A 27,233-nucleotide genomic window follows, 5' to 3' on the forward strand; every position below is an offset into this window, starting at 1 on the left:
TGTAAACAAATAACTTCCAGGCAGGTGTTGGAAATAATATGGAAATCCTATTAGGGGGCCCTGGGTTCCTGTCACTCAGGAAGCCCCTGCCACAAAAGGGTTGGTTGTCTGAATAAAGGAGGCAGAGTAAATTCTCGTTAGGCTTTAGCTTTTCCCAGGAAATGATTGTCTCTGCATGCTCTTTCTCCTGCGAGCCTGAATGCAAGCCGTTTCTTCTGTTGATCCCCTCTGCCACCCTCGCTTTCTCCCTCTCCTCTCCTGCTGGATTAGCACTTGATGTCAGCAGCGCGGCTGGTGCTGCTGCTTGGAGCGTTGTGGCATTTCTGATTTTAACCCCCGTCCCTCAGTCTGAAGCCCTGCTTCGGGTGGTGAGAGGACAGCCGGAGGAGAGGAAGAAGACCTCCGATCCTGGCCTGGAGCCGGGAGAGGATGGGAAGTGGGCGATGGGGGAGATGGAGCAGCCGAGTCCTGGGCAGCTTCTTGGTCCAGCTCATTTGTGTGAATGTATAGATGATGTTGTAGCCCTTGACACTGTGAGACCAAGTGTCATCTGGACATGGGATTTCCCTTTTCCTTTTTTCACAGGGACCGTAGCTTTGGAGGGGCTGTGGTAAAGGTTTCGGCATGGCTGGCTTGCTGGTGTCACATGTTGGGATTCAAAATGAAAGTGTGTTTTTTCTCGTAATGCATCTAGGAAATTGGTGGGCCTTTTTTTTTTTTTCTTCTTTCAAAATTGCTGAGAAAACATGTTGTGCCTGCCATCAGTACTATGTTAGCCTAATCCGACACTTGTGCTGCCTTTGCACTTGCTGGTGTCAGTTTTGTCCCCAGACCCTGCTGTGTTGAGCCCCACACCACCGCAGCCGCCTGGGGACCAGCTTGCCTGTAGGCAAAAACTTCAACACTGGGCAGGTGGGAGCAGGCGCCGAGGACACATTTTCCAGGGTTTCTAGGCTGGAAGTGGAGACTGTGTCTCCGTGTCTCCCCCCTCCCTGTCTCCGCTTTCCTTGGTTGAACCAGATGTGCATAGTGATGGTCTTAATAACACTCAGAGGGTTAAATGTGGATAAACACAAAACAAGGCTTCAAAAAAGCCTGACGATTATCATGCAGCATTTCTCGGACTACAGCCCCCGAGACGCACTTCATAAAGCCAATAAAGCGCGCACTGGTGGTCTCCCGTTGCCCTGGCAACGGACCACAGGGCACCCTGTGTGTGAAATGCATGAACATCTGCGAATTAATCTTTTTTAGTTTGTTCTTTCCTTGGCAGCGGCGCGGGCTGGCAGCAGAGCTGGAGGGTCCCCCAGGGATGCCCCCAGCGCCTGGCAGAGAGGGTGAAGCTGAGTCCCTCCCGGCAGCACTGCCCGCAGTGGAGGGACCCGGCTTGACTTGGCCGACGCTCTCGCCGGGATGCTGTGAGCTTACTCTTGGCTGCATGGGGGAACGAATTTAAAAAAAAAAAAAATTCTGCTAATTTGAGGTGTTATTTGTCTTGTTGGTCTGCCGTGAAAGAAGTAATCTGAGGGGAAAATTGAGATAAGTGCTCGCTTCCGCGCTGCAGTGTACTGGACTTCGCCCTTGCTGGATGGTAGTGGAAACCGAAGTCGAGGGGTAGCTGGGCTGGCGCCAAGCGCAAAATGGAGATGTGTAGCACAAGTCAGCAGTGTGATAGCTGACCAGGCAAGAGGCCCTTGAGAGGTGCAGAGCTTGGGGGATGGTGGCTGCCACCGCCTCCTGCAGCCCTTACTGTGCGTGCCAGCTGGGGTCTTCCCAGTGTGTCCCGTTTGCACCCGTGCTGGGGCGCAGAGTTTTCTTTCCCCTGGCCCTGGGGTGCGGATGTCATGTCTGGCTGCTCCTGTCCTTGCCCCGCCACTGGCCAGCACGTCTCAGTCTCCGGGAGGGCTGTGGGGAAGAGGCTGCACCAGCCCACTCCCCGGCGAACGCTGGATGTGGTCCCTGTCTTAATAAAGTGTTGGGAGTGAAACACAGCTTTAATCTGCTAATTGCATTAAGAGGACGGCGGACTGCTCTGCATCGCTTCTTTTTGAGCTGCAAGCTTATCAAAGAGTACCAAGGTGCTTCAGAGGCTCCTTGTTTGCATACGAATATGAGGAGCCACAACTGTACCTCTGTTTTTCTGCCTCTGGAGAAGCACCGAATGCAGCTGGGAGAGTTTCCTTAATGTGCACTTAGGAGTAAGTGAGGCAGAGGGGAGGGAGAGGGGAAAAATTTCGACATGGTCCATTCCGTTTTTCATTCGTAGGGTGAGCGATCCATTGTAGGTTCTCCATGCGGTAAAGCTGGCACGTTTCAAGTCACTACGTTTTTTGAAGGAAGGCATACAGTATTTTCTTTGCTATATTAGTCTTGCCAGGTCAAAGTAAATAACAAAGCCGATTTTGCTGGCGGTGTCCTGTGTTGTCAGACTGGTGCACACTGCAGTGGTACAGCACAGGTGTATGGAGGAAGGGCCAGGAGAGGTGTCCCCTGGTTGCAGCTGCCCCTAGAAGAAGGGTTGTCCACAGGGGTGTGTGGTATGAGTTTGGCACAGACTACACATGACACAACGCTTGGTAGCTACAGCAATGTATTTCTGAGTCCTTAGCTCATTTTGTTTCGGTAATGAAGTGGCCAGGCTATGTAGAAATCATTGCTTGCGTTGAGTTGAAAACCCAATGCTGACCTAAATAACATGGAGCTTTGCTTCTGATGTTACAACACCAGGCATGAGGAAATCATTGTATTTGGCTTGCAGTAATTATAGCTGTGTGTTTAGAATTCTTGTCTCTCCCTGATACGTTCGGTGAAACCATACCTGTTGATACTATATTTCTGTCCCACGTCTCTATTTCTTTTTAAAATACCAAACTGCAATTTATTTTAGCCCTCAAGGAAATTAATGTTTTGCTTTTCCTCCCTTGCTTTGAGAAAAGAGTTTCTTGCAGTGGCCTGCAAATATTATTTTGTAATGAGCTTTGCTGTCCCATACTGCAAAATATGAGAGGAATTCAGTGTCTGAATAATTTTTAAATAATCCCTTTAAAATCAATTACAGTGAACCTTGTGGGGTGAGAGAAACCCTTTTTCTACCGTTCCCTTGAAGTACAGTATCTTTCCAAGTGCCCTACCAGAATGCGTGGTTAGTGTTGGAGCAGCAGAGGCACTCTGCTTTCAGCATAAAGCCGGCCTGTCCAGGGTTGGTTTGGTGCCTTTGTAAAAAGCACTGTGTGCTTACCACCTAGGTAGCCTAAAAGCTTCATATCACACTGCAGATATTTGAAAGCAATTTAGCAGACCTTCTGCAGGACTCTTGTGTGCTTCGTGAAGGTTTTCTGGTCACTGCATTACCTCCAGGCATGGTGAAGGCTGGAGGTGCCATTTTTGGACCCTTCTTCCTGCTCCAGGGGATGAGGAAGAGAACACATTTTTGTGTGGTGTTGTCTCTCTTCCCTGTTCTTTTTAGAGTATCTAGCATCAGGCTGTGCAAGTTTTTCCCAGTTAATATGTGCAAGTTGCATCCCTGTTGATATCAAATGTTTTCTGTGCTGTAGTACCTCTCTGTTGTGCCTTTGGTCTTCATGGACCCTAAACGAATTTGCAAATACTGCTAATGACTGTAATAGTCCTGCTAATACTAATAAACAAATTTAGCATTGCGAATAGCAGTAACTTGATTTACATCAGTAAATTTAGCTGAAGCTTCCCACCAACTGGAGTAGGGCTGCAATGGGTACTAGCAGCTTCGTCACTAACAAAGTGTCGGAGCTGCAGCTACTCACTGGGTAGACAAGTGTTTCATAATAGTTTTGGACAGAAAAAGGAAGAAAACTTTATTTGATTGAAGAAGGCTCTTTATGTTGACAACACAGAACTCCAAAGATTGCTGCAGTGCAATCACTGTAAAACCACTTGTTTTACAAACAAAATATGTTACAGATTCTAATTATAAAAACAAAATTTAATTTGACATACAGACAAGAATTTCTTTTACCATTTTGGTAAGCCTTTCAACTGCCAGGGATTCTCTGTGGAATAATAGTTATTCAGCATGCACAACTGCTACTGTAGATGTCAAAAATAAAATATTTATAAGTGTATTTGATACTGTGTTCTGGCTCAAGATATGTATCCATCCAACACTGCACTGTGATGTATATGTACACAGGTCTTAGGAAAAATGTTTGTTCATATCCAGGGTTGTTCTTGCCAATACTGAGATTAAATCAAAACAAGCATCCCTTGTTATCTAATTTGCCCATTTTCTTAAAATTTACTTAAAGTTTGAAAGGAATATGTTAATGTAATGATATGGTTGTGACAAAAGCCAACAAAAATGAGGAAGCAGACATCTGGAGGTGGCTGTTTCCCACACTAAAGAGGCAATTAAAGTAAAAGATGTAATGCTTAGCACTTGTTTCTATGGCGTATGAGTGGTTTGCACTGCTCTTTGAAAGTATAAACATGAACCCTGGTGAAACCTCTGGAGAAAAGTACGTGAACGTTTGCCTTGTGGCTGCAGAGAAGGAAACGCTAAGGTGAGTGATTAAGAAGAGATCAAATCGATATGGGGGGGAGCAGAGAGAGAGAGAGAGATGTGGGAATAAATGCATATTTCCTCTCTGCATCCACCTGACTAACTACTGTGCTTATTTTCATCCACATTTTGTGTATTCTCAGAAGAGAGCCTCTTTTACAACTCCCGTGGAAAAAAAAAAGAGGAAGGAAAAATCATAGGCAGGAGCCTTGATTATGCTGTATAAAGATCAGGCAGCGTGTAGAGCGATGCGTGCCCAGCGCTTGTGTGTGAGGAGCCGTGCACGCTCTGCGCGGTGACACCAGAAGCAAGGTGTCAGAAGGCGTTAATCCTCTGAATGTGAAGGCTTTCCAAGATCATAGGTTACCGTTGTCCTCTGTTATGTCAGAATTTGCCTAATCTTTCCTTTTCTCCTGTCGGACATCTGGTGGTTCCTTGGAAATATTTGAAGAGCCATCGTTTAGTAGTTTACGGGAAAAGCCTTGAATAATTCACACAACAAATGATTAGGCAAGCACTTGTCTATCTAACTGAATTATTCTGCATGTTTGCTAAAGCAGTTAAGTAGGAGAACAGCGTTTCCTTCTCCAGAGGGTTTACAGTGGTAGTATTGACCCACCTAGTTATTGGGTTTCAGCCTTTTGTTGACACTGTTGTAAATGAAAGCAGCCTGGACAGGCACTGAGCAGCTGGGCTGGATAATTGTGAAGGATTCATGCTTGTTGCTGTTACCCCCAGTGTTTGTAGTGGGTTGTTTGCTTTGACTTTTGCTGAACTGTTGACAAAAGCATTAGATACAAATGGGAACAAATACAGTGGTGAGATGCCAGGAGGGCTTGGCAGTAATGGTGGTTTTCATTCCGACTTAAATGGGGAATGTCGACACTTATCTGGATGGGAAATGGAAGGTGTGTTCAGCATTTCTGTGCTTTCCCCCTCCCCTTTCCCTTCCTTTCCTTACTGCCTAACAGGTTTTGGCAAACACAGGTGAATAAAAACAGAGTAGAGGCAATTTCACCATTGCTTTAACTCTTTGGCACCACATTTTTGAAGCTCGCTCTGACTGTGGATGTCTTGCTGGGCAAAGCCAGTTCCTGGCATGAAAGGATTAAGTATAAAGAAGGGAGGCTGAAAAAAAAAAAGAAAGAAAAGGAGGGGGAGGTAGAAGGGGTAGAGTTGAGAAAAGAGAGGATTAAATAGAACAGTATACACTAAGTAGTATAGCCAACAAAATTGAAGTCATTTACTGGAACGCTTTTAATTTGGTTTAAACAAAATACTCTTTTGTATATTCAAATGGGGAGTAGCTCAGCTGTTGTGAAGCCAGAAAATTAATGGTATTTTTAGTGAAATAGCAAAAGCATGTCAACAACATAGCTGTGGATGATAATGTTGGCATTTTATTCATGAGGAATTATCAATGCAGGTTACTGGACAACATAGTGTGACTGGAATGATTGAGCACAGAGGGGAAGCGGCTGTCCTTCTGTAAGATGATTTCATTTTGCATTTAGTCCTTCAGGAAGAGAAGAAGGAGAGAGAAAGAAAGCATTTAAAAATACGTGTCTAAGATGCCTATCCTTGTGGTTTCTGGCTCCTGGAGACTAACCTTTTTACCTCTGTCTGACTCACAGTTTTGTCACTGCTTTTTTTTTCCTAGCTGTCCTTTCTTTTCAAGTCTGTCTTGAGGGATGGCAGAGAATAAAGGCAGAAGAATAGAGTCGCGTTAGGATATCTTTGCTGAAAAGACAGTTTTGGCCCTGGAGGAGCTGCAGGTTTGTTCTAGCCATCTCTGGCTCTTGAGTTTTGTGCCTGAGGATTGTTTGCTTGGGACCCTTAATACATTTAGTGTGTTGTGAAATATGGTTACCTTGGCCGGTAATGGAGGAAGTTAGTGTATGATCTGGAAGGTCTTACCACTTGGCAGGAGAGATGCTTCATATTTGTTACTCTGGCTATAGTTTTCTTGTAGCAATCAACCTCAGAGTGTTGTGCAGGTCAACTGGAAAGTGGCAAATAGAGTTCACAGGGGTGAAAACACCACTGTGATGGAAAGAGAAGGCACAGTTTTGTATTGCTGTCTGAAGGCAGACGAAGGTATTCCTTGCCTCTGCTGTCACGTGTACGTCTGGTGGTATGTGAGGTGCCCACAGGGTTTTGGAGCACCAGAGTTGTCATATGCAGGTATTGTTTTTGTCGCCTGCCTTCATGCAGCTTCATGTTGTCCTGAAACCAGACGACATGGTAGCAAGGTAATCATGGCGTTTATGGACCCACTTTGAGCAATCATCAGTGAGTGTTTTCTTTATTCCCCTTTGTTATGGTTGCCATATTGTTCCTAGTCTCTTCACAGTAAGAAAAGAAGGGAAGCACTAAAAGACATAAGGAAGAAATTGCCTTTTACTGCTGCCATTGCTAAGGTTTCTTGTAACATGCAAGTGTGCTTGTTGTGCCAAACCATGGCCCTGTGGACGTCAGCAAGAAGCGTTTTGCCCAGATGTTAAATACTGTGGGATCAGGGCCTGAATTTGTTATTAATCCTACAAATATTAAAAGAAAGTGAAGAAATATCAAGCTATTTCCAGCAAACATGTACTGGGAGTGATGTTACTGTAAATATCAGCTTGTGCATGATAAATCTCCAATTCTTTTTGTCTTCCTCTTTGGGGAATACCCTGAACAATTCTGCAGGGCACTAAAGAAATTCTCATAGCAAATTTCAACCTTGAATGAAGGAAAAATGAGAAATCTCTGAAAAGTAGGGACTTAAAGCTCAATCAAAACAAATATATTCCATAATGATGTGTGTTCAGCATTTGGGAAGTCCAGTTTTGGATCATCTAAATTGTGCGAGAATTCAGAAAAAATAACTTGTGAATGTTCTGCAGCGTTGCCTGGATGCTTTTTAATCAAACTTGGCTAGTTTTCTATTTTCTTTGAAATGCACTTTCCCCTGTACTTGGTCACAGAGAGTTAGCTCTTTAGGCTAATCTGCTTTGCTTGCAGGCGTGTAAGAAGGGCCCCAAGCTGTGCTTTACCAGGAGAAGGCATGAGTTTCAGGAAGCCAAGACCTGGAAGCAGGAAAATGTTTCTCAAAAGAATTTGCATTGGAGTAACCATAGTTTTGAATGATTATAGGAACAAGAAGGAGAGAGAGAAGTGGTGTACCACATAAGCTGAGGTTGGATTGGGCTCGCCCAAATCGCAAAGTGATTATGCATCACAATGCAGGATATTTTTTTTTTTCTTTTTTGCGTAGTCTGGTGTCAGTAGGAGTGCTAAACTGGCCAGGTAGGAATAAGAGTGGACTTGGGAAATAGCATTCAATAATGTAGTACAGGAAACTGTAAAATAATGAGGCAGAAGTAGAAGTATGACAGAGAGATGGTGCCCTAAATCAGTGGTGCATGACCTTCAGCACAGAAGGTCTTTACTGGCAACTTGCCACCAGCCAGTGGGCTGCACCTATTTTGCATATAATTTACATTGGATTTTAATCAGATAAGCACACACCCTGTTTGTTTTTCTTATTTATGGAGTGCTGTAAGTGCAAACACTGCATAGCGCAAAGCAATAAAAGACTGTGTACATGGTGGGTTATAAAGGGAATGGCGATGGGAAGACTGGCTCTGCATTTTTGAGATCAGGGAGGTTTATCTGACATCTGGCTGTCTTTAAGAACACATTCTGAAGTACAAATTTGAGTTTATTAGGCAGCTGCAAGTTCTCATTTCAAATACCTAAGGTTAATTTCAGAAAAATCGTTTCAAAGACAAGCTTCCAGATAGCACATTTCCAAGTTAATTCTGTTACCCATGGGTAATTTAAAAACCACAACAACAACAACCACCAGCAGTATTTTCTTCCTGAGATTTTGTTCAGTGTATTAAGTTAGTTAGATCTCAGATGCAGTGGCTTTAGCTTCTTGTGAGTTTAGCTGATGATAGTTTTACAGATGATGTAGAAGTGTTTCCTCTTTTGCATTTCCTGTGCCTGTGTAATACAGATTTATGCAAACTGAGAATGGGCTAAAGTTGTTATTTGTAGACATATTAGTTTATGGAGTTTAGTATAAACACTCTGTTGTAGTATTTGAATTGCTCTTGTCATCTAGTTGCGTTTTTGCTGATACAAGGAAGCCTGATTCCCCTCCCGCCCCCTTTATTTTTCCATTTCAGTCTAGGATATTTAATGGATCCATCCCTCTGATTCTGAAGTACCTCTGAATCTTCAATATGTTAATCCTCACAACAACCCTGTAAGGGAAAGAAATGCTTTCTAGGCTTCTGAAATTATCCCTATTTTATAGATAATGAACTGAGGCATGAAGAGGCTTAATTGGCTTCACACAATCAGATGAAAGAGCAGACTCCTGAACCTAGATTTCCAAAATACAAGCAGTTTTTCATCCTTCCCAGTTCTAGTGTTTTGCTCAGGCATCAGCATTGCCTTGTGATCCATTTCTACATAATTCTTCTTTTTAAAACCTCTCAGTGGATATGAGTCCCATTCATGGCAAGTGCCTGCATGCCTCTTTCCAGTAGCTCATGTGGGCTAGTTTGCCAGCTTGATCCTCTTGGGTTAATTCTGGTTTCAGTTGGCTACTTATCTCTGTATGATTTTTCAGAAGAGAAACTTTGGTTGAATTTTCATCTTTCCTTGGTGATCAATTGCATTGCTCTTGCATGTGATGTGGATCCTTCAGTGCTGCACAGGGCTGTAGACGTAGCAGAATTGGTGGAGGCCTGCTGCACTGTTGGAAGGGGCGTGTCAAGGGAAGGATGCACGCAATGTCCCCCCTCAGCCTAACCAGCCGTCACTCAGCATATGTACAGCATGCCACAAAGCACACCACCAAAACCCTGGGGCCAGTGCTACCCCATCTTGGTAGCACACCACCCACCAGCAGCGCGACTCCAACAGCTTGATGCTGTGCCTGAGCTGTTCCCCATTGTGTGACCCCAGGCCTGGGGCTGTGCTAACAGGGCTCTGCCGCTTGCCATACGTGGAGCAAGATTGTTCAGCTGCAGATGAGAGTTGTCAGCACGGTGCTCTGCTGCCAGCTAGCAAGGTGCCCAGCGTGGGCTGCTGCACAGCTGGAGGACCCTCGCAGGCTTCCTCCAGTGCTGCTGCAGAGGGAGCAGCCCCAGAGGTGGATATGAGAATGTGATTTTTGTCAGGAGTGAAAGTGCCCTGTGGGGAGAGCACATAGGCAGGGAAGAAGGATTTCCATCTGCGGGCTGGAGCTCCGGATACAATTGTGCCTGCTGTGAAAGAGCTTGTTACACTTTCTCACTGTAAGGGCTCCATCTGGTGCTTTAGGTGTCTTTAAATGGAAATTTACGTTTACTGTCAGAACTAAAGTCTACACACAATGAGCAGTCTGGTGGTCTTAGCAGTCACAAGAAATGCTGAAAGCCTTTCCTTTGCCTCCCACCCTGTAATACAAGGGGCAGGGAAGGACAGTGAAATGGGAGGGGGGGACGGACTGGGCAGGTTCAGAATCTGTCCCCATGATAGCAGGAAGCATTAATGAAGACCTGCCTTAAAATTCAGGATTTTCTGTCTTAGGGTGACATTTAGCTGTTTACTGACACTAACCAAGGTGGCATTGCAAGAAAACAGAGTCAGGTATTGCTCAGGCAGCCCAGATGTTGGTTAGTAAACAGTGGTATGACTTACAACTCAGACTCTTAGATTCTAGCCAGGGACTTGAGGGCCCTGCTTTGTGTACTCGATGTAGAGTCCCCGCTTACTCATCAGGACAAGCGTAGCCTATGTTGATGCCAAATTTGAAGATGATATATGCAGAGATCATCATAGGAGTCAAGCCTTGCATTGGGAAACACTTTGCTAGCTATTTTCACTTCTGCCTTGAAAAGCTGTGGTCTTGGCAGCTAGTAAGGAGAAGACAGGCACTAACAAACTACTGCAATTTGGGATTTAATAACCCTTCCCAACTGAGAAACCCGTTTTACAAGTTATCCCATGCATTTTTCCCAGCTCCTTTTTTTTCCTTCACACCAGCTACTTCAGTGTCATCTGGATTGGTCTTTACAGCTAGAATAATTCCTAACTGCATGAAATCCAGCTGCTTGGTTAGGTGTCCATTAAAATTTGGGTGTTGGTCTTTCATGTACTCCTAAGCAAGTCCAAAAATGCTTGTCTTTACTGCTGCAGTACCCCAGTGAAGGTGGCTAGAGGAAATTTTCCATATTGAGGAAGCTTGGGGAGGCTTTCTCTTAACCCTTTAACTCCTGGTTTTATAGTGCTGCTTGGGCCTTTGATCTCCACACTCTTAATTGGCTCACAGGAGGTTATTTATAGTCAAAAAGAAAAGTACCTTGAGCTTGTCATTTTAATAAACTTGTTGCTTGCCAGCTTCTCTAGAAGCATCTCAAATGGAAGTAAGCATCTTTCATTTTGTTTTATAAATAAATTTTTAAAATGGTTTCCTAGACAACCTTGATGAAATGTCAACTTCTTCTCAGATCTAAACCCACACCATAGGTATTGTTATCTCCATCCCTGCTGGGTAATTTGTACACTGCAATAGTTTGTTTGAAAACATGCCTGTTGTTCTTTAAAATGTACTTAATGCTAGATTAGAGAACATAAGACTTTTTTTTTTTTTTTTTTTTTGCCTCCTGTTTCCACTAGCTCATTTCTAAACCATTTAAAATAAAGAGCTTGAGCACGTAAGGTATTTAAAAAACCTTTCACATGATGTTTTTAAAACAGATCAATTTCAGCATTAAAGTGTTAGGAATTCAGCCAAGGAAAATTCAGCTCAGGATTGTATAGCTATAATGATAATGTATTATACCCGTCTTCCTTGAAAATGATTGTAACAGTAGAGTTGAACCTAGTGAATTACATAATTCAGGAGCGTTTGCCAGAATTCTGTTTTAAGGGGATTACTGTAGTCCTCCCTTAACAAAAGCGAAGGGAAAGATGGATCGTATTATGAAGTACTTAAATGAGAGAGAACAGTCTTCACAAATTATCTGAGATAACTCATTTGAATAGAACAGAAGGTCATGTGTGTGCATGCCAGTTATCACACTTAACTACTTGGCAGAGTGTAGGGGGAGCGCAAGAGGGAGATTTTTGCTTTTGCTCTCCTCTAGCCTGAATTAAAAATTCATTCATGCTCATTGCTGACATCAAAACATTTCCATCTAGCTTGAAGTTAGTATTTGATTGTGCTTTTAACGTTTAAAAAATTAACAGCGTGACCTGTCTAATATAAATAATGAAAGGCCAAGAAAAGTAAAAGCTACTGCTGCTTCTCTTGGCAAAGCTGTGGGATGTTCAGGAGTTGTAATGCATCTAAAAATCTGGCAGAAAGGACTGCATGTTTTATTTTTCCAGTCTTGAAAGTAGGTGTTGTACGTATAATGTGCTATTATATACTGATGTAACTGCAATTTAAGGCTGACTGCAGGATCTGTGTTCCCACCACTCCTCCGTCCATTCCACTTACCAGAGTCCTTGATTTGAAGAATGAGACTAGGGGCAATTATTTTTGCAGCAGGCTGAGGTCTGCATTCAGGGTAGCGCGCAGTAGGCATCTAAAGTTCAACACATATGTACATTCCTCAGATTTCTTTATCTGCCTTGTGACTTTCCTGAGATCAAAGTGTGTGCCTTAAATCTGGCATCTGCTCAAGTGCTTTCCTGAATAGGAAATGGGATAATTTCCTGAACAAGGGTCTTGGGAACACAAGTAAATGAGTGTAGATGAAGTGAGGCAGATATAATGGCCTTGGATGTTATTTGGGCAGAGAGGCGAACAGTAGTCTTCAAAGATTTATTTCTGGAAGATATTTTTATAGGTGATTGAGAGAATGTTTTGCTTCAGAATCAGCATGAACTGGAATTTGCAAATATTTAATAGCACCTGGCCATGTTTTATCTGCCTGCCCAGTTAAGAGACTGGTTGGATAATGAGTTCTGTTGTCACTGGGCAGTTAGCAGTGGCAGTGGCTTCCTAAGTGGTGTAGGGTACCAGAAAAGCATATAATACATTGAGTCTTCAGAAGCCACACAAGATCTGGCAGGGGTTGAGATGAGCGGATTGCCAGTGTCTTAGTTAAGAGAAAAACGTGAGAATGTTTCTGCTGATTGAAGCAATCGGGATGTGGAGTGAATGTTTCTATTGAATTTTAGGGTGGCATTTGTAATCATGGTGGCCTCTTGAAGGCAGCCTCTTTTCCCATCACTTTTCTACTGATCGCGTCAGGAACAAATAGGATTAAAAATGGGGGGAAGGGAGGGAATAAGTCAGAAAGTGTAGAAAGAATCGTCAGCTCTATCCGTGAAGTATTCAGTTAAAATAATGATTTGCTTTGTTTTCTTATCGTCTCCTAGGTCATCTCTGCAGCAAAACAACTATAAAATCCTTTAGAGACAAGCAGGCAGAAGGAAAGAAAATGAAAATGTTTTTCCCTGAAGGGTTGATACATATGGATAGGTTGGAAGGGAACAGAATTATGAAAACTCAAAACTGATGCCTTTGCCGTGAATATGGCCTACGTTAGATGTAACCAAAACTGAAAATGTGGGGCAGAGTACCTGATTTAAAGCAGCTAAATGGAGTCCCTCGTGGGACTGTCTTCAGACATGATCTCTGTGGTTTTAAAGCAACAAGAAAAGGCTAATTAGTACTAGGTTGTGTCCTTCTGGTCACAATGAAGAATTAGATGGGGAACATAAATCCCAAGAGAAAGTTGTTAGGACCTGTCACACGCAAACTGAATCCACTTAACTTTCCCCGGAGAAGACAACACTTAAAGCCTGATCATTACTACTTTAACATGGAAAATCTGAGGGGCGTAGGTGTGTGTATTTTTTACCTCCTAACCTCTGTTGCCGGTACTGATGAGATTTTTATAACCCCTGTGGCTTAAGCCGCTGCAGGATAGTGTTTGCGTTCAGCTTGGCTCGGTGCCGCACAGTCCATTTTAATCACTGTGCAAAGTGAAAGGATAACAGTTTTACTGTGGTACTCGGTCTGAAAAGAGGGCTCTAAGCAAAAGCCAGTTATTCTTCAGAGGGATTTTGTGATTCTTGCCGATATTTTTTAACAAAGTGTAAAGCATACTGACACAGGCCTTTAATGGCTATCATAAAACATTCCCTCTTTAGTGTTTTCTTACTATTCTAAAAAGTAACTGAATTACCTTGTGTCTTCTGTTTAAATTCAGTCACTATGAAAATGTAATTAGCATTCCTATTCTGGAGATATGTTGGGAATTTTCTGTGCGCATCAGTCGTTGGCTTTTGAAGAGTGCTCACAGAGCGCTGCTGCTGTTCCTTGCGTCGTGGCACACCGCTGAATCAAAGCCCGTAATGCAGGCTGGTGGTTATCCTGCTCGCTCCCTTTCATGGTGGTGAGCCCACAATTAAATTGCTGCATTGAATGCTCCGGCTGGTTGAGCTTTTTCTCTTACCCTGTGATTGCGTGCTCTCCCTCACTCTTTCTCCCTGGTTAACTCCAAATACTCTTCTCTCTGTTTCTGTTTCTGTTTTGCTAGATCTGCTCAAACCATTTCCGGTCTCTGCTGAAGGAAATAGCATGAAAGATCAGTAATTGGAACCACAAATAAATATTTGAGGAGAGGAGAGCTGCAGTTGCGCGTTTCCTTGGCGCTGGTCTGTTCCTCAGATTTCCAAAGATGATTGTGTTTACCCTCAGTTCTTCCGAATCTCTGTAACTTGGTGGCCTTTGACCCCTTTGTTTCAGTGTGTCTGATTTTGGTTAAAGTAACATTTAGGGGTTTGTATGCTGTGATGACCAACACGAGGGTTTGTCCTGGATTTTGGTGTTTACTTTCTAAAATGCCAGCGGCATGATTTTTCTCTGTCTGGTAGCATTTCCACACTTGTGCCATTGTTACCTGGGAGGTCTTTATCTTTTCTGGGGCTCTTAGGGACAGAATTCCTTTGCAGCCTGCGTATGCCCTGGAGCTTACCTGCTGTATTGCTTATACCAGTTGCAATCTGTGCCTTAACACTTTCTTGCAATCCTTTCACTCCGTCCAAATTACCTGCTCTGCTGTCTGCTGAAGCAGGTGGTCTTAGTCTGGGGTCTGTTCAAAGGGGAGGGGATTGAAGCACAGGGTGGTGAATGGAGAATGGATCAGATGAATTGCTCAGTGGATTAAAGGGGAGGATGTTTCACAATGCCTGGGTTGTGTTACCATCAATTAAATTTAATATTTACGAGTTGGCAGGTGTGGATGAGAGCAGACTTGGTGGTAAATGTAATCTGTGAACTTTGAAGCTTCTGTAAACCTATCAGAAGTGTTTAACTCCTTTTCCTGCCCATCTGTTCCTTTTTCTTTCGTTCCCCGCTGAAACTAGGCCCTTTGTTCAAACTGCCTTGCTTACCAAAGGGTGCTTGTTATTCTTGCCACACTCCTTGATTTCACTAGCTTCATGTGTGTGCGTGAAGGTATACTTTAACCTAAACCTGTCTTTCCTTTTTGCCTCACAGCTGTGTTCCTCTGCTGCTTCACTGCTTGTACTTAAGCTGCATCGGTTCTTCTCTCCATCCTTTGACCCTCGCAGTGTCAGTAGTGATTAGGCCTTATGTGTGTTATGTCCTTCAGCTAGTGATTACTGGAGAAGCTGTATTTTAAAGGGTTTATTGGAAAAATCCATCTGTGAAAGGCTAGCTAGCAGCCCTCACCACTGCTTTAAACACCTACTTTTCTTGCCACCGCCGTGCACCTGGACACCAGGAGGGGCCGGAGAAACAACGGTACATGCTGATGGGATTATACGTCGAAATTGCTAGGTAGCTCCAACTTCTACTGTGTGGCCCGCTTAGCTCCTCCAACAAATTTATAAGTGTATGTTGAAATACCTGACCGGAATTAACATGTGCAACTGTACTGGTTCATTGTTTGTTTTATCACCCGTTTCATGACATCTAGATTTTGATGCTTTTAATTAGCTTAGATTAAGTATTGCGGTGGTAGCCACCACGGCAAGCAGATTACCAGTGTAAGCAGTTACATGGATATTTTTAAAGAAATGCCACACACATATACACAATTTATGTACATATCTATACTTCTGTGCATGTAAACCTTTTGAGAACACTTGTGTTTTGAAGACTATCTGCTGAGCCTACACATTCTCTCTGTTCTGGACTCCTTTATGGCCATCTCATTGCTCTTACAGCAGCACTGCACATCTAGACTTTGATGTTTTTTATGACACTCTTATACACTAATTAACTTCATTAATTTTGCAATTAGTGAAGTTAATTAGTGGGTAAAAATGCTATATAAAACTTCAAAGTTTGCATTTTAATCATAGTTTGTGTTAAAAATAATTATCACACGCTTGATTACTAAACTCAATCCAGTTGGCTCAGACAGGGTCATGTGGTATTAAAACCAGCTTTGTTCTGTATCTTTCCTAGCTAGTTAGTAGCATTTTTCACTAACAGTTACTGAGACTGTCTGGTACCTGAAAATGTAGCTGTAGGGAAAAGGCAGCGAATGACAGAAAAACACAACAAAATTTGAGCATGATATGGTTGAGTGGAAGTTGGATTTCAGTTTGGATAAGCAGAGAAGCCGGTTGGAAAAGAGGGAGGTGAAAATATTAAAAAAGTTCACCGTGATGGGTGATACATATGGGAACAATACTTGACTACCAGCCTCCCTTTCTTTGGTGAGCCATTTCGGAAGAGATGCGCTCTAGGCTGTACTGCCTGACTGTGTTTGCCTGGTCGTGACCCACTGCATTTCCTAAAGCAAATGGCGTGGTAAGGAGAAGCCACTTGCCTGAGTAAGGACAGCAACGTGGGGATGTTGGAAAATAAAAGCAAAGAGCATAAAATCCATGAGACTGGATTGGACACGCCAGTGGATGTAGTAATAGCAATAAGAGTAACGTAGTAATAGTAATAATGACAGTAACAAAAAGGCATAGTAGCAGTGTAGATGTGGGTGAGCTCAGGAGCACAGCCACTATGCAAACACTCCATTTGGTGTCTATAGAGTGCCCAGAGCGTTTCACATCATCTCCCTCAGCTTAATAAAAGTAATGTACCTTTGCTTACAGGTGTATGTAAATGAATGCTTTTTTTTTTAGACAGATGAGTGTTGCCTTATAGTTGGAGTCATGCAGAAGGTTTGCTGTGTGGAAGCTCTTGTTTACAATTTTTCTCCCTCGAAACATGGTCTCGGTGGGCTGTGCTGAACTGTCTTGCAGCTGTTACTTGAGCCCTATCCTGTCACCTCGCTGGTGGGACCTCTCCCACCACAAACCACTCATTCCTCACCAGAATGGTCTGCATCTCATCACTGGCTGTGTCTGAAGTCACAGCACTCAATTATCTGGGGTTTTTGTTGGTGTTTTTTTTGTGTGTGTGTGTGTGTGTGTGTGTATGTGTATGTTTCTGATTTAAGTGTACAGTTTTGTCTTGGGGAGCTCAGTGCTCCAAGCCCAAGCCTGGAGCAGTGCCTGAGTCCAAGCTCCGGTGCCGGTACATCCATCTATAGCATTGGCACCAGCCAACCAAGCAGCATTACTGCCTGTTCGTTTCCCTGCAATGCATATTGTATCAATTTTTATAGTTTCTTTTATACTTTCAATAGACTTTATAACAGCAATAATGTCATTCAGATAATTATACTGTAATTGACCTTAGCATTGAGCATCCTTGGCTTTTACTGCAGTTTGCTTAATACTTCAGGATGGTCAATTATCTCGTAATTCCCACTTTGTTGGGAATTATTGTTTTAATTATTACACTCCAAATACATCATTTTGGCATAGTAGTAAGGGTACACTGGGGAACGGTCATATTCGTGAATGCTTTAAAGAGTTACCAGCTTTATCATGTGGGAGGGCTTTTGATCCTGTCATCTCTAGTCATTACTTTTAACACTGATTTCATTTAATTATCACTTAGTCTGCTCAGGCCAGGTCTTCATCTGCAGGAGCTAGCATATGGGCAGTTGGGGCTTGCAGGATTGGAGAGCAGTTGGATGGCTGTGCAACCTGACCATACTGATTTTTTCTCTGCCTTGTTACTGTGTGAGTCATCTATGTTAATGCATGTTACTTCCTGTGGAAGCTGGGGGTAAAACGATGAATTTTTTTTTATTTTCCTAGTAATTTGACAGTCAGTGCACTACTGTTTGCCCTGTTACTGGTGAGAATTTTATGTCCCTGAAAAAGGCTTGTATGGCTTGTATGTTAATTTGATTTGCGCCTGTGTGGCACTGCCAGGAGCAGTGCCGTGCCAGTGTTGGAGAGAGGATGGAGCGGTCCTTGTGGTGAGAGGTCTTTCCAGTTAGCACACTGCTCAGTACTGCCCAAAACAGCGACTGAAGCATAGCGTGCCGTACTTTACAGCCTAGTGCAAAAGGTACTGTGGGTCCAGCCCTGGAACCATGCTGTTCCACTTCTTAGGCAAATTATGTGAACAAGGCAGCGTGGTCAGCCTTTCTATAAATGTGTGTGTTCTGTTGTTTTTTGTCAGCATTTTGTGGCGTATTTAATGGGAATAAAAATATTCTACCTAAGCAGAATATGAAAAACCAGTACGTTTTGCTAAAACAGAAACTAAATATAACCTACTTTCACCACAGAGTATTTTTTCCTGTGTCAGATCTAATTATTATATGGGAGCATACTTAGTTTTGGTTAGTATGAAAATGCTACTCTCTAGTAGATTAATGTATTTTATTGAAGAAAACAGCAGTGTGAAAAGACTTTATTTCTCTATAAATTTTAATAGTTACTAAAATGAGGACTCCGGCCCATTAAGTTACAGCCTGCCAAGTCATAATGCTGAATCACTTAATTTCTCTAAGTAGCTATCCTATTCCAGCTTCTTAAAGGCAGCTGTTAGGAGAGCACTGGTGTTTTAATCAAGGAACTGGACAGAGTCTGACAGCTAAACTGTGTGCTTCGATGGAGGTTTTCTTGCTTGGTCTCCAAATATCTGCTTGCACACTGAGGAACCCAGGTGTGGATGTGTACAGGATTACATGCAGGAGTCTAGTGTCAGTGGAAACCACGAGGACATTGTTACATCCCGGTATTTCTCACTGAAGATAGATCCTTACAAGTGTTCATGGGCGGAACAGCTATTGCAAACAGTAGTGGAAACTCGGTATGGGTAACAGTGTTGTCCGTTGCACATTGAAAATAGTGTAGGGGCTAGGTGCATAGGAAGATCTAGACCATAGCTCATTGGCTATGTACATGACATGGCTTTATGTAAGAGATAAATTTAGATCTGTCAACACCAGTACCACCGATCCCATGAAATCGGAGATCTTTATGTGGCAGGTGCATTACATGTTGAAGGGAAAAGATGCTACTACTGCAGGGGTATTGATTGTCTGGCTCCACACAAGGAGAGGGGTAGGACAGCTAAAAGTAAGAATGTTTAGAATTTACTCTTGAGGCAAAATGTTAGTACATTGACCAAATTTTCAGTTTGGGCAACAAGATTCTGCCTGCTTTCTGCTAATGTCAGGTGAGATACTGCAGCAAGATCTTTTCATATTGGCATTAGGTCTGATCCATCTTTGAAGCAATAAAACCATTAGCCAGTGTGCATTGCCCCAGTGCCCAATGTGATGCTCTTCCTTTATGTGCTAGTGATAATTAGCTACTTTATCATTCTAGTAGGGAGCTTTAATTTATTACTTTATTAAGCAGTGAAATCAAAGATTAAAATGGTATCTGCAGCACATAGCTAACTAGATTGTGAAAAATGAAGCTATATGGTTTCAAATTTATGAAAATAAATATTTCTGTTTAAATAAGTGCAGTAGTTTACTTTAATTCTTTAGACACCACTCTAATTTGTAGTTTACTGGTGATTATTTTTCTTCGTTTTAAAGCAAATTGCTTTCTGTAGGGTGAAGTTGAGAAATAATGAATTGAATTCACATTACAAGCTACTGCCTCCCAAATTGTAAATGAATATAAATGTAATAGGAGCATACTATTAAAATCTTTTGCAAAAGACTATGCTATATCTTTGCAGTAAACAAATACATTTTTCAAGCCATCAATTCATTTAATGTTGTATTTTGACCTAGCCTTTATTTTAAGGGCTTCTGTGCGTACTACCACTACTGTCTCCAAATGTCTTAATATGTGTTGTCTCTTCAGAGCAAAAAGTAACATTGTTAGTTTGTGTAATTTACTATAATAGCTGATTAATGATCTACTTTAAAGATAAATCAGGGAACATATTTGAAGATATATTTGCCCAGGATGGGAAATCCTTGTCTATCTGTTTTATACTGTCAGGGAGAAAGAGAGAGTGAGACAGGCAGGCAGGCAAATGGGAAAGGCACAGGCTGTGTTCAACAATAGCTTTGTTCTAACATTTTTATTTCTACTCATTGTATTTAGAGGATAATTAACAATTACCAATCAAAAATATGGAAAATTTTTGCAAGTTCCATCACTCATTAATCTGAGCTGCTGTTGACAAGAAGTGGAAATTTTAGAGAAGTGGAGAGAAGGACCTGAGTGTCCCAGCAGGGAGACATTTTCTCTCATGTGACTTGGGCAACAACCACAGTTAACTTCTGTGGTTAAGTGTTCTTAATCCTTACCAGAAGTTTGTGGTGCAGTAAGTTAAGGAAGAGAAGAAATTCTGTAATAGCAATGGAACAGAAGTTGCACAATGTAAATGCAAATTTCTTGGTTTGTGTTCCTGGTAGTGGCTATAAAAGAAACCTAGGGAGATGTGTGCTGAAAACTCCAAAACGAAATTGCTGTGTTGTACAGTTTTATGCGGAACAACAGCTGTCCGTAGCGCATGGAGAAAGAACCCCAAACCCAGTGTTTCTGGATGAATGGGAGGATCTAAGATCTGGCAGTAAGGCCTTACTTGGGTGATGTTCCTCCCACTCCCTTATATAAGGAGAATAGAGAGATGGAAGCAGTCAGTAGGGTTTTAGATGAGAATTACTTTCATCTTCATTCCTGTCAGCTCCAATTCGGCAAAATGCCTGAACACATCCTTACTTATGTACGTTCAACCATTGACTTCAGTGTGAGATAAAGTTTAGCGCATGCTTAAATGCTTTCTTGAACTAGGGCCAAAAGCTGCTGCTGCTGCTAAAATCAGTCCCAGAGGGAACTTTGCATCTTTCATTACTTCCTTTTTTTTTTTTCTGTATAACAAGATACAGGCTCCACCAGGCTTTGGAAATATGGTAGGAGTTGATAAATGTCACCTACCTTGTTTAAAGGAGTAGAGCAGAATTGTTGGATGACAGTGCATAAAGTACATACTGTCTTCCTTTCTCTCCTGTCCCGTATGTGTGCTCTTTAATGATTGTTACTAAGTGAGGGCTGCAGAGCGGGAAGAGGCTCACTGGGCCACTGCGTTGTGTTTCCGTCTACTGCAGACACAGTCTGCAATGGTAAAAGGCGCCAAAATAAAATGAGTTTAGATGTTTTCCCCTGTTCTTCCCTGCTTGAAGACGGTTTAGAAGCTTGCTTCTTTTGAAAACTTCATTCAAACATTTGCTGAAGTGTGAGTTACCTTGAGCCACTTTGCTCTCCTTGATTTACACAAGACAAACACACACACGTACACACCCACCCCCCTATTCTGGCATATTTGTAGGGGAAGCAAGCCAAAATCAGACCTATGAACTGTATTCATCAAATGGTCCAAAGTAGCTCTACATTCATCCCGTTGACACTGCAGTTGGCAGCTGTGATCCATCGGCTGATCGCCTTTATCTGTCTCTTGCAATGCATTGTGCAATTTTAATACAAGACACTTGCTGAGTAGCTATCACTGATTAAAACCCAAAGTGCTGTCTGTGAGAACAACTCCAAACCATGATATTGGGTTAAGTTATATTGAGGGATAGCGACAAATGAGGCACTCTTTTGAATGAGCATCTGATGATGTTTTCTTCTTTGTCTTTTCTCTGACTGCAGAGCTCTTCTGTATCTCCCTCAGCCAGTTTCAGAACAGCAGAAAAGCACAGAAATTCAACAGATTATTCTTCAGAGAGTAAAAAACAGAAAACAGAAGAGAAGGAAATAGCAGCTCGCTATGTGAGTAAATTGTCTGCATTGTATGTTGTCAAACTTAAGTGTTCCTCTGTAACTTCACCTGATTCCTGCTGCATAATTAATTTTAAAATTGAAATCAAATTTTTAATGAGTTCTTACTGCCTGCCTCTAACATCTACGCTAGGTGGAAGGTTTTGGTGTGTAGGATTGATTGTGTTTTTAACAATATACTTACAGAACACCTGGAAGGCACGTGACAGGAGGACTGAGCATTAGTTAGGCTGGGGCTTGGTAGATCAGGACTATAGCTGGGCTCTGCTTTTCAGTGCAGTGCAACTTTGGATGTAGATTTTCATCCTATATCCTTGATCGCCACTGTGAAAACTGGGCAGAATGCTAATAGCTGTGGTAACCTGTTAAGCAGAAGCTGTATAGGTATTACCAGATAAAGCTCGGTAAAAGTAAATGCTACATTGCATAGTTGTGAGCAGCCTTGCATTTCATTGGTTTATTTTCTCTTAGTACATAAGAGACGCTGGGATATTAAATAAATGTTTTTAACACATTGTGATTTTTCATTGCAGGACAGTGATGGTGAAAAGAGTGATGACAACTTGGTAGTTGATGTTTCCAATGAGGTATACACAGTGGTGGTTTTTCTGCCTTACAGTGGTGGTGGTGGGAGGGTGTCTTCAATGGTTTCTGTGCATATTGGGTACATGAATAAGATTACAGCCTTTGCCTTCGTAAAGGAGCTTGAAATGCCTGAGGGAATCCAGTCAGGTTATCTTTCTTTAGAATGTAAATCAGATCTGTAACATTTATTTCTACAAAGAGCCTTTTTGTTTCTTGTATGAACCAAAGGTCTAGTTGAGATTTTGAAGCCAGCTCAGCACAGCAGATAGGATGCGGCTTGTAAACGATATCAGTGTTTTCTTTCGCTCTGACTGTGACTTCATTTGTGAACTTTTTCAGGTCTGCCAGGTACCTCAAACCTTTTCAGTCTGTCACCTAACAAATGAGATTTAATTTTCTGTTTCAGCTTCTGTAGATTTTTAACGATTAATGGCATCAAATGTTAACAATTTCTTAAAAAAAAAGTTGTCTTTCATTATCTGTCTAAATTTTACAATTTTATCAGCTAAATCAATTAAGAACTGAAGGAAGATGTCACTTTTTATGACAGATCTTCATTCCAAAGTGAGAATTGCTCAAGACAAGCACTAGAGGCTAGTATGAAGTTTTTATACTAACCCGCATTGCTGATGTTTAGGATCCTTCCTCTCCCCGGGGGAGCCCAGCACACTCTCCACGGGAGAATGGCTTGGACAAGACTCGACTGCTGAAGAAAGATGCACCAATTAGTCCGGCGTCTATTGCATCCTCCAGCAGTACTCCTTCCTCCAAATCCAAAGAACTTAGCCTTGTAAGTGCTTCAGAGTGCTCCTGACCCATGATCATATGCTGAAACACATGCTTACTGGATTTCTGTCTGGACACAATTTGGATTTCCACAGCTACCAGTAAAGCACTATGAATCATCAATATAATTTTTTTTTTTAAATTTATCTTTTCAAGAGTATGTTAAAAAAAGAGTAAGGAGAAAGTCCACAGCCTTTTCTTGGGGTAGGAAGCAGTTATTTTCACTGGTGGTGTAGGTAGATGATAGATGTGTTGTGCTGAGAGATGTTTTTCTCCTCCCCCATATGAAAAACTGCCATTCTGAGAATAAATAAAAGTACACAGGGGTTCCTTGAGCTGTTTTCCTGTGCTGTGGTTTATAGCAAATTCAGTTCCCTCCTTGGATGTGATTTGGTTGTTAGCTTTGTTTGAATTACCGGGCCATATACAACAACAATAATTTTTATTTTCTATCTAAAAAGTAATCTGTCATTTACAAGAGCTTTCCTTGACTTGCATCGCAAATTACAATGCAAAAAAAATAGCTGCCTGCAAGTCAGGGGTGTTCTTTCCTTTCCTGTTTGTGACCACAGTTAATCACCTTCTTGAGCTGCACAGTAGCTCCACTCTCAGTTCTTTCACAGGTCAGGGTAAGTGATTATTGAAAGAAATAAAATAAAAGGAAAGCCTAAAGTGAATATGGTGCTGAGGAAAGGTGATGGAATGACAAGTTCAAGCCCAGGAGTCAGCGGTTTGTCTGATGAACAAGCTTGTCACAACAGTGGCACTGCACAGTTCCTGACTTTGTCCACTGTCAGTGTCCTGTGTTTCCAGCACCACGTTTGGGCATGAGTTGTTGGTCAATTGTGGGGCTTTTTTCTGCTCTTCTTGTCCACCCAGCAGTGTCCTCTCACAGAAGCTCGTAATGAGAGCATGTCCACCACGAGCAGAGTGAGACCACCAACGGATTTCACACATGCTGCCAATGTAATTGTTAGATGGCAGTGATTTTCAGTCATTGACCTCATTCTGAATCATACGGATGCCCCCAACGAGGAGAGCTGTGGCAACCGTTGTTAATTCCCAAAGCCATTCTGTCTTTCCCAGTGTCTTTGCAGCTTCTCTCCATATTGCCAGGGACTGTTGAAACCCAAACTCAAAAGCTCAGTATCACTAAGCACGCAGACTCTGGTTGTCATCGGCTCTCTTTCCAACTACTAGCTAAAAATGTAAAGTAATTAACAAACTGTCTTGCTTTTTCCTTTTTGGTGATTAGAATGAGAAATCTACCACTCCTGTGTCTAAATCAAATACCCCAACTCCACGGACTGATGCCCCAACTCCAGGCAGCAACTCCACTCCCGGACTGAGGCCAGTGCCGGGCAAACCCCCAGGTGTGGACCCACTAGGTTAGTGTGCATGTATTTTGATGGTGTGAAATGGCGGCCACTGATCCATAGCCAGACTCCCTTTAAATCTACAGTGACGAGACAGTGTATTACAGCTGCTTAAACTGGATGCTGAGCTGGTTCTTCAGCACTTTAATACAGAGTGTGTGTGTATATGTATATTACTATTTGCCAAACTCATATTTCATTTGATGGGTCTGGACTGGCTTTGTGACTTCTCTCTTTTTTTCCTCTCAATAGCTTCAGGTTTAAGGACACCTATGGCAGTACCGTGTCCTTATCCTACTCCATTTGGGATTGTGCCACATGCTGGTATGAATGGAGAGCTGACCAGCCCTGGAGCTGCCTATGCTGGTCTACACAATATTTCCCCTCAAATGAGTGCAGCAGCTGCGGCAGCTGCAGCAGCAGCAGCTTATGGGAGATCTCCGGTGGTAAGTGTTTACCGCTACTGCGTTCAGTGTTCAGAGCAGTTTCTATTAAATGTAAGACCTGCGGGGTTATATCTACTTCATTCTCTTTGTAATTTGGGGAGTATACTATGGAGAACATGAATTAATCAGTCTTCCTCTGCCTAACTCCATCTATAATACACCTTTTTGTTTTGCTTGGGGAAAACTATAGGTTGGTTTTGATCCACATCATCACATGCGAGTCCCAGGCATCCCTCCCAATCTCACAGGCATCCCAGGAGGAAAACCGTGAGTATCAAACGTTCAACTTTAAAAGTCAATCATCTGTTGAAGTTGTATTCCCTTGCCAGTTGGAATTCCACTTAGCTACTGCAGACTATTGTGTGAATAGAAATAAATATAGCTATTTGGCAAGGGCAGGAGAAACACTGTTTAATCTTAAAGTTGCATTTGTAAATTTGTTTTGAAGACTAATAGCAGCCGACAAGGACTGTGTGATACAGAGTAAAGGAGACAGAAATAAATGGAAAAAGGAGCTGAACTTTCAAGTGTTACATGCTGAATCTGACTGATTGGTCTTATATGAAAATGCGAACTGAAACGGGATCTCAGCTTTCCATCTCTACCGTACTCTGCTTTTCAGTTTAAAAAAATGATTTCTTTGTTCTCAAAAGCTTGAAATTACTTGCAAACTTATCAGCTGCTATAAACAGCAGTATGCAGAGAAAGGAACACTGAAACGTTTTGTTTGATTGAAAATACTGGGAAGAATTATTGTATCATAATGTTCAAATTCATCCTTGATGGAACTGACCGTAAAAGGTGACCTGCTCTACCAGGCTTTGCTTGTTGTGAGCCTTGGAAAAAGAATTACACAGATATGAAGAACTCTTTGCTCACATCCCTCTTGAGTTAGAGAGGGGGAAAAAATAAAACAGCTATGCAAACTGTATTGATCCAGAGTTTATGTAAGGGTCGTCCAGTTCCACTTCTTATGTGACACTTGTGGGAAACTGTGACTGGCTAATACTGGAAAGTTTGAAGAGCAGGGGACGTTTGTGCCATTCCTTCTCTCATTCTTGTATGTATGAGCATGTTTGTGGAGGAGCAGTTGGTAGGTAGTCACACGCTTGTATGTGTGTGAGTAAATGCATATGCTTACCTGCCAGTGAGCTTCTGGACACACAGGATTAATAACATATCACAGTGGCAAGGGATCTGTCCCGGTGTCTGTAACTCCTCTTGTACATATGTGTCTCACAAATCATAAGCCATGTCCAGCTCTCTCAGATGTGACACAGTAGTTAACACCTGAAGTTGACTTTACCACGAGTTGCACTGCCTTGTTAGGTGGCTGCATAAGGCGAGTATGGAAATCGGTGTGTAACAGCTTCTGGACCAGCCACTTGCATTAAAAATTCTGTGAGGCACAGGTCATCCTACACATGCAGTGAGCACTTAGAAATGTTTTGAAGTAATGTTCAGATGTTCACTGGTTTAAGTTCCTCCTTGATTGCCTGGAAGGAAGGGTGACTGACTCTACCAGGCTTTGCTTGCTGTGATTTGAGAAAGTGCAAGACCAGGGGTGCAGAGACCTGCCTGCTAACATGTCACTCATGTTAGAGATGGGGGAAATAAAACATGAGGCAAACTGAAATCAAATTGGTTCCATTCTGGTCCATCTCCAAGGTTTTTTAATGTTCTCGATGTATTGATGACTGTTTTAAACATCGAAATGTAACTACCATTTGTCTGCCGTAGGGCCTGAAACGTTTGAAATCTGTGAGTTTTTTAGCATGATTGCATTGATTTTTCTTCATCTTGAGTGCAGTACTTTTCACAGCTATCATTCAGGATTGTTGCCTTCTCATTTACTCTTTCTTTTCCCCTAGAGCAAAAGTTGTGCAAATTCTCTGCACTGTTGAGTGTCTGTTGAAATGGAGCGGGCAGTGTGTGGCACATCAGGGATCTGGCCCCTAGTAATTCTCTTTTCACTTTGGAGATGTATCAAAACACTGAGGATTGTACAATATATAAATAGGAAAGGTAGCTAATGTGAAAAGAAGAAAAAAGTGCTCACCAGGTGTTTAGACTGTCAGATATTTGTAAGATATTTAGAGTACTTCAGATAAGCAACATGCAGTGTTAGTTCTCAGAGTGAAAAAAAAAAAAACAAACACTCAACCACTGCAAAACCAAACCAAGCAACAAAGCAACACTTTAATCACACATGCTGGTATGGAGTAATGAATAGAGTGAGAACAATGTAGTCAACTACAGACTACAACAACTCCAGATCTAAGCTGTATTTCTGTAATTGTTAAATATATTCCCTGTGTACTTTGTAAGCATGCTAAAAATGACTTTGGCTGGTAAAAGCATGATACACTCAGTACTCAACATGGCTCTGCAAGTGACTGCGTGCAGAAATCAGAACGG

The 27,233-nt window shown here is 42.2% G+C and overlaps 1 protein-coding gene across 6 annotated transcripts in view; it reads left to right on the forward strand.

The window, feature by feature from the left end:
- LOC104479118 (TLE family member 4, transcriptional corepressor) overlaps positions 1 to 27,233 on the forward strand; it is a 101,194-nt gene that overhangs the window by 65,271 nt on the left and 8,690 nt on the right. For 5 of the 6 annotated variants that reach the window (XM_086769966.1, XM_086769967.1, XM_086769972.1 and 2 more), the window contains 6 exons: positions 21,494 to 21,613; positions 22,156 to 22,209; positions 22,845 to 22,997; positions 24,249 to 24,381; positions 24,622 to 24,815; positions 25,006 to 25,082. In XM_086769966.1, the coding sequence (XP_086626092.1) occupies positions 21,494 to 21,613; positions 22,156 to 22,209; positions 22,845 to 22,997; positions 24,249 to 24,381; positions 24,622 to 24,815; positions 25,006 to 25,082 (731 nt within the window). The remainder of the gene's footprint in view (positions 1 to 21,493; positions 21,614 to 22,155; positions 22,210 to 22,844; positions 22,998 to 24,248; positions 24,382 to 24,621; positions 24,816 to 25,005; positions 25,083 to 27,233) is intronic. The other variant, XM_086769969.1, reaches the window with a different exon arrangement.

This window comes from Chlamydotis macqueenii, chromosome Z (assembly GCF_036417535.1).
Source record: "Chlamydotis macqueenii isolate bChlMac1 chromosome Z, bChlMac1.mat, whole genome shotgun sequence".
Lineage (NCBI taxonomy): Eukaryota > Metazoa > Chordata > Aves > Otidiformes > Otididae > Chlamydotis > Chlamydotis macqueenii.